Below are 8,186 nucleotides of genomic sequence, written 5' to 3' on the forward strand. Positions count from 1 at the left end.
TGGTTGAAAAATCACATTTTGGCTTTTTATCATATTTTAAAACTACAGCTTTCGGAACACAAAAAAACCCAAACAATTCACAAGCTTCAAATCAGATTTATTTCAGAGATATGACATCACACATATTGATCTTCATCTTAGTAATCTAATGTCATAGCACAAGTGTATCCTAGCACCCATAAGGTCCCAATTCCCCTGGCAGGTCACATGATTCTTTTTCACTCTGTCTCCTATTCATGGTCAGAGAAATGTAGTCCACATATAGAAGATGTTCAGTTTGATGACTAAGGAGGATGAAGTACTGCCTGGTTATTGGACAAGTCATATTCTGATGGTTCAGATCTTGTCTGGTTTCCTGTGGCATTTCTGAGCTCTCTTATCAGTCTTGACTATCTTCATGCTGAGATAGGGGGGCACGGGTGGCCCGGTCGTCTAAGGTGCCACAATTCGCTGTGCAGATTTGCATCCCTTGGGCACACCAGAAACCTACGATTGCGATATACCCTGATTATGTTTCTAGGTTTGTCAGCACCATACCCGTGCTCATGGTTTTCACCGAAGTGGTAAACGTCGGAGACCTGCATCACTGTGGGCTTTCATCCCACATTAAGCTGACATGCTGTGATATAACTGGAATACTGTTCAAACTGGTGTTAAACACAACTCACTCACTCAGCATGGGATAGGAACAAGCACCCTCTTCTTTGATATGAAGAACCTTCACTTAATATCATTTTGTACAGATAGTAGCGACCTTGCCATTAATGCTTGATGGACATCCTACTCTGTAGTGATCATCAGGCAGGTGAAACTATGTTTTTTAAGATCACATATTTGTTTGGTTGTTATTTATTACAGTTTTATCCCCCGCCACGAAGTGGAAGGGGGATATAGGAATGGGTGCTGTCCGTCTGTCCTTCCGTCCGTCACATTTTGTTTCCAGAGCAGATCTTGAAAACCGTACCATATTTCTTCACCAAACTTGGCACATAGATAGGTCTAGTGATGAACTGGTGCCTTTTGATAGTTTGGGATTTAAAAAAAAAAAAATTTGTTCACAGGAGCTAATGCATTGCACACAACCAGACTTGTCATATTGGCGGGGGATATGAGTACTTCATGCTTGTTTCACTTAATGATAGAGTTTATTTTATTCAAAACAAAACATGTAAAACAATACTAATTTCAATTGCATGCTTTTGGCAGAACAATTACCTGCTTATTGCGTGAAATGAGCACGCCTGTTGCCCATATTGTGAAATATTTTAAGAACTATTTTTCATTCACAACTGTTGCCCATTGCATGCATTGAGCAGATAATTGTTTTGCACATTGCATGAATTTGGCAAGCTATATTGCCCATTGCATGCAATGTCCAGTTGCACAGATTGGGTGCAACATTTACATTACTCAAGACTACACAATCTCATGACATGTATCTTGACTTCAGGAAAGTGATGACGAATGAGGGACCCAAGGCTTTCTTCAAGGGAGCTGCATGCCGTATTTTGGTGATTGCGCCTCTGTTTGGGATTGCACAGACCGTTTACTATCTTGGTGTGGCAGAGTTCCTGATGGGGTTGAAGAAGTCTTGAGATCAATGGCTTTGTTGTGTGAGGTTGATATAGTGTACATGTGTAGATGTCTGCTCTGGCACTACGCCCTCATAGATCAGTGTGCCTGCACGGAGGAACTATTCTTAATGAAACTTGGCCAGATTATTTTACTTGGGGATGGATCAAGAAGAAGCAGGTCAGATGATTTACGCAAGATGAGCCAGATGCCCTATCAGAAAGGAATAATAGTTGGTGAATGATTGACATGTAGTGCTGCAATTTGACCTTGAATGTGCTGTTGACCTTGACATTTGTGGTCAAGACATGCTGTCTCATGGTAACTACAATGTCACATGACAGCTTTAATTTTATTAGTGCTGTATTTAAGGTAATATGTACAACGATATATAGTTCTAATGGCACTTTACCAACAGTTAATATTGGGATTTTACAAGATTTAACAAAGATTTTTTGTTTTGGAATAGCAATGTAAAAATCTGCAATATTCTTAGTATTTATTTTCAAACACAGACTTACGCAATCATTGATCACAGCTTTTTGTGAAGAATATTGTTACATTATAAATGTTAATACATGCAATGTATGGGAACATTTGTCTAATGTGTTGTTTTCAAAACACAAGTTTATGATCCAACTGGTACCTCTGAAGATATTCTCAGAATGTTTAAAGACGGCACTTGCTAATTACACGACCACATTCATTTTGTTTTGTTACTAATAAAGGGCTACTTTGTTTTGTAATTATGTTCAAATATGAGATGCAAATAGGTTTTATTTAAGTGTGCTTGTATATAGTACTCCCATACCATTAGTAACAGACATTGTGTGTCAGGCAGAATGTGTGTGCGAGTCTGACCACAAGTGTGTCAGTCTGAACATGAGTGTCAGTCAGACCATGTGTGGCAGTAAGACCATGTGTGTCAGTAAGACCATGTGTGTCAGTAAGACCATGTGTGTCAGTCAGACCATGTGTGGCAGTAAGACCATGTGTGGCAGTAAGACCATGTGTGTCAGTCAGACCATTTGTATCAAGCTGAATGTGTGTGAGTCAGACCACAGGTGTGTCAGGCTGAATGTGTGTGTCAGTCAGACCATGTGTGTCTGTCAGACTGTCTATCAGTGAAACCATGTGTGTAAGTCAGACCATGTGTGTCTATCAGTGAAACCATGTGTGTCAGTAAGACTGTGTGAGCTTCCTGGCTAACAGACCATAACATTTGTTTCATCAACTCCTTGTGTAAACTGCATGAACTTATACCCCATTTACATGTTCAACATTTACTAACGTAAGTAATTTTACACATGTGTAACTATACATATGTGTGTTTTTGTAAATTTACTATGCGTTCACATGAAAAGCAAATTAGGTGTGTAAATTAAGTAAGTAAATTGTGTAAGGCACACATATTCGTCAGTCTGTTCACGACTTTCAACATAAAACAGGTTGTTTGCCAATTAAAGTTGAATGAGAAGAAAATTTTCGCATGAAGCAACATGTGTTTGATTTTATTTGTACACAAAGTTTTGACTCCTTGAAACCAAAAGAAAACACTCCAGCTCAGCTCTGTATATACTGGTATGCATAAAAGTTGGCAACTGTTGACAATTTGTTTGGTGTTGGCAAAACAACAGATTTTAATTAGATTCTTACGTTGACATAAACGCTTACATTGCAACATATACACACAGTGCAAATTTACATTTACATTTAAACCTGCTCCAGACATGATGCAAATTTGCTCCTGATGTAAATATACACACATGAGTAAACGTGTTCACATGACAAGTATACCCACATATGTATTTCTACACACGTACATGTATGCACATATACACACATACACACATATGTATAGAGGCGCCTGTGAACGGGGTTTAAGTCTGGTATTGCTAGTTTCCTGCTGAATGTTTGAATGAGTTAATAAATTGTGACATATTTTATGGTTGATTTTTAACTGATTTTAGCAATTGTTACATTTTAACATTGATAGCATTTCTACAGGGAATGCTGCATGGGATGCACATGGAGGCCAAATCGGTTCTTCCACAACAAATATCAATCAACAATGGCAAAATAAGTACTGTGTATAAGTCAGCTGACTCAGGTGCTGAAACCTCCACCGGCATTGAAACAATCAAAGCTGTACTTAGGTCATGTGTGCTGTATGTGCAAGGCAAGCAACTCGTCCCTTGTCCCTCACTCACCTAACTGGCTAGGGCTCCATTCCACAAAACCAACTTTGTAGCACTTGGTTTGTTGTGTGGAACGGATCCAGGACAAGTGGCTTGTGCTGCTGGTAGCCCACTATTTGCAACTTGACTCACCCCCTCACCGTTTAGACGGTGTGCCCGATCTCGGTCCACACATTCCAGATATTCTCAGACTCATCCCTACAGTAGCAGTACGTCTATAGGAGGAGGAATCTCTTCTGTAAATACCGGTATTTCTTGATAATTGATTTTTGTAAGAAATATTGTTGGCTCTGTTGCCCTACAACGGCAGGGAAGCATCATCACATCACAGTATTGTCATTCTACTTTCAGACAAAACAAGTCTATGTTTTACATTGAGGTAGCATAAGGCCAGACTTTTTTAGGGGTGGTTTACAGATATTTGGGCCAAAAATTCTTGTAGGTAGATCTAGGTTGGATATATAAATGCAAAAAATCTAAATTTTAAGAGCCTAGTGTTTAAACTTCTCGCTCGTCCAAACCGAAGACCCATGGTCGATTCAACACATGGGTTCAAAGTGTGGAGCCCATTTCTGCTGTCCATCTCTGTGATACCGCTGGATTGATGTGGCGTAAAATCATTCTCACTCACTCTGAAATAAAAACCCCACTGCTTTTAAATTGTTATATTTAGAATTTTGAGAGTCGTTAGATTCATTATCTATGTTTTGAAAAAATGTCTGGCCTAACTTGTTGCATAATTATGACAGTATGCCTGTTATATCATGACTTGCCAGCTTAATGTGTAAAGTATCTTCATCTCGAAACTGGGAGGCTGTGCAAGGTATAGAGCAAGTTTTGTTTGTTTGTTTGTTGTTTAACGCCGCACTCAGCAATATTCCAGCTATATGACGGCGGTCTGTAAGTAATCAAGTCTGGACCAGACAATCCAGTGATTGACATCATGAGCATCAATGACATGCATCAACCAAGTCAGCAAGCCTGACCACCCAATACCGTTAGTCGCCTCTTACGACAAGCATAATCACCTTTATAGCCAGTGTGTACTGGGGATATACCAGTTGACATATCAGGGTGAGTGTGTATACAAGGGCTACAGATTCATATATATCAGGATGCAGGGAAATTATGCTCATATATACCAACATAATACAGGGATCTGCACAATGGTATACACAATAGCTTGGTTTAATATTGGCACTAGTCGAGTACAGCAGCAGATGAAGGGCATGTAAAGTGTACACAGTATAGATGTATGATCAGTGTTAATATTTGTTATGTTGATGATGTAGGCATAGTTGTACACATAGGCTTTGTGTCTCACCCAGTCCACACCCTCCTGGAGATCATCCTCTTTGCTCCAGGGTATTTTATGAACTGACCCTTAGTCCTCCACACAGCAGTGTTACTATGACTGGTCTGAGGAACATGGAACCTCAGTAGACAAAGTATCCAGATCTGTGGTATATATCTGTGATGTATTCCTTCTCCATCAACCAATCAGACTCAGGTGTGACACTCTAAGGGAATCCGGCTCACACAAAGTAGAAACTAGTGTTGCATTCTCTGATGGTTGTGAATTGTTGAAAACTATTTGTATGTTCTGTGATTAAATATTGTGATAAACTAAACAGTGACAAACCTTCCGCTTTAATCAAACTACGCAGTTGTATATTTATGTTGTTGAAGTTGCAGTTTTTCTTTTACAGTGTTACAGAATTTACAGCATAGGGTGTAGAAGTTTCCATTAGAACTTTGGTATACTTGACATTTGTTAGCTTGCAGAAATTGTGTTGAATTTTTTAGTCCAGTTCATTTGTTTGAGAATGTTGACCAATTGAAACAGTACTGCTGATGCTTGTTTCCAGAACAGGGAGTATTCATCTCTGTGTAGGTTGTTGTCAACAAATCATCTCCAATTCCAAATGTGTGAAAACCTTTTACAATGATAATTTCTTTACATATGTTTCTTTCAGTGGTCAGTATTATAATGGATTTGCTTTGCATGTAATTTTTTTTAGATATTTGGTCAAATGTTGGTGTTAAGGCCGTAAACTATTCCAAAGAAGTTAACGAACACTTGACTTTTTCAAATGACTAAAATTAATCTGTCATGCCATGATCGATTAACTGAAGTACTATGAAAGAATCAGGCATTCTTTAACTTCTTTTGAGTAGTATATTTGCAGCTGATTACTGTGCTAATATTGCTTATGTTTGTTATGTTGTACCACATTTCCTCTATTAGACACTGGCCTCCAATACACGCCAGCCTTAATTGACTCCAGGTCATACACTCTGACTAACAAGTAGAAGCCGGCCCTCCATCAAACATCGGGTCCATCATTTGATGAAATTATGATACTATCACATTAACATGGCATGTTGTGATTACTCCCTTCACTTAATAATGAATGTCTTGCAAATGTACTCTTAGTATGGCTGTAGAAATTAGGAATCGGTAAGGTAGTGAATTGCACAATGCCAGACGCCGGGTCTATGGCTTGTGCCCAGGCTACTGATAGAGAAAATACAGTAAATCAAGCATGACACAGAATACACGCCTGCGGCTGATAGACAACAGGTCAACAGCATGCATAGAAGTAATAGACGCCCGGACGTCTAATAGAGTCCTACATCATTACAAGCAGTCCTTCGTAGAATCTGGCCTAAGTTAGGAGATACTTCATAAGCTACTTAGTGTCACAGTGTAGGAGTATTGCACAAGGTAAAGAACAGGATCTGGAGACCTGAGCAGGGTGTGAGCAGGGAAAAATCACTTACCGGTAAACACTGCAATAGAAAAGTTATAAGGCCACACACACATCTTTATTATCCCCCGCCCAACAAAGTTGGCGGGGGATATAGAAATGGGCTCCGTCCGTCCGTCCATCACGTTTCGTTTCCGGAGCATAACTAAGAAACCGTTAAAAAAAATTTCATGAAACTTTGCAGATCTGTCAAGTACATGCTGAACTGGTGCCTTTTGCTATTTAGAAATTTTAGAAATTTTATAATTTTTTATTTTTTTACGTTTCCATGGCAACAAGATGGACTCAGGTTCCAAACTCTTCTTTTTTTTATAATTTCCACAAGTTCCACCTCGGTTAAAAAAGGTTAGGGTTTGTTTAGATTTAATTATGTCATAAATTCTGCAACAGGGGCAGGGGATATAGCCACGTTAGTGGCAAACTCTTGTTTGTTCTAAGTTTTCTTCCACTAGCAATTTTTCTTTGTTGTTTTGAAATAACCACATTGTGCATTTTGAAAGTTTATTTAATATATTTTTGCAAGGCAAATGCTTTTATCTCATGGAACATCAATGACTACTGTTACTTAAGTGAGTCCTTTCACCCGTTTCTCGTAGTGTGTTTATGGCAGACATTGCTGGATTTTGTTTATTATTCTGTTGGATTCCATTAAGGTACAGTGATTCAGTGATTTGCCTTCTACCTGTACAACAAATAAGTTTAGAAATTTGATGAAGGAGAAATATTTGTATATGCATTTATCAGTGTGTGTTATTGGTTTACAGTGTATTTGGTTTTATCATTACATAAAACAATTCCTTTACAGGACATACTGAAACTACCCAATCACTGATTGCCATTGTTGTTTTCTTTCTGAGTAAATGAAGGACCTGTAGAATGGATGCTGTTTCTTTTGGGTCAGGGGAGGTAATGTTGATGTACCCAATGTCTGCTAGGCTAAACCAGGACAACAGATCCTATTGTTATGTCATGCATTGTAATGTTGCATCTAAAGCTTTATTGAATAGAAATTCTTTGAAACAAATTCTAGTTCTGTTTTATATCCATCATCTTTGTATTTTAATATATGTTTCAGTGCCCCAGACATACTGAGTGAGTGAGTGAGTGAGTGAAAGGGTGAGTGAGTGAGTGGGTGGGTGGGCTGGTGAGTGAGTGAGTGAGTGAGAGGGTGGGTGGGTGGTCGGGCGAGCGTGTGTGTGTGGGCGGGGGAGCAACCGAGTGAGTGAGTGAGTGACTGGAAAATTACTGACGGCGGTGTAAACAAGATGTGCTGCATAAAGCCAAGAATGACTTTGGTGTGATGCTGCTTTGAACAGTTACATCACTGGTAGTCAGCTTGAAAGGCCTTGGAGGTTTACCACTTTTGTGAATCCCATGAACAAAGAATGGTGCTGACAAACCAAGAAACATAATCAGGGCAACTCCGGGATTCGAACCCACGATCAGCTTCACAGCAATTTATGGCACCTTAGACAAATGTGCCACCAATGAATCCAGTGAATCTTTCAAGCTGGGTATGTACAATGACAACATGGCAGTGTCTGGGCCTGAGTGTCATGGTGGGCAAAGCTGTAACATTACTTACTTTCTTAATGTAGCGGCCATAAAATTTCCGAGTCCCGAGATGGGATTCGAACCACGGACC

The 8,186-nt window shown here is 39.3% G+C and overlaps 1 protein-coding gene across 5 annotated transcripts in view; it reads left to right on the forward strand.

Moving 5' to 3' along the window:
- Positions 1–3,291, forward strand: part of LOC124113276 (mitochondrial glutamate carrier 1-like) — a 36,499-nt gene extending 33,208 nt beyond the window's left edge. For all 5 annotated transcript variants that reach the window (XM_046473573.2, XM_046473574.2, XM_046473575.2 and 2 more), the window contains exon 10: positions 1,451–3,291. In XM_046473573.2, the coding sequence (XP_046329529.1) occupies positions 1,451–1,595 (145 nt within the window). In that variant the 3' untranslated portion in view covers positions 1,596–3,291. The remainder of the gene's footprint in view (positions 1–1,450) is intronic.
- The last annotated feature ends 4,895 nt before the right edge of the window (positions 3,292–8,186 follow it).

Source organism: Haliotis rufescens, unplaced genomic scaffold (genome assembly GCF_023055435.1).
Source record: "Haliotis rufescens isolate VD_foot unplaced genomic scaffold, xgHalRufe1.0.p SCAF_5, whole genome shotgun sequence".
Classification (NCBI taxonomy): Eukaryota; Metazoa; Mollusca; class Gastropoda; order Lepetellida; family Haliotidae; genus Haliotis; species Haliotis rufescens.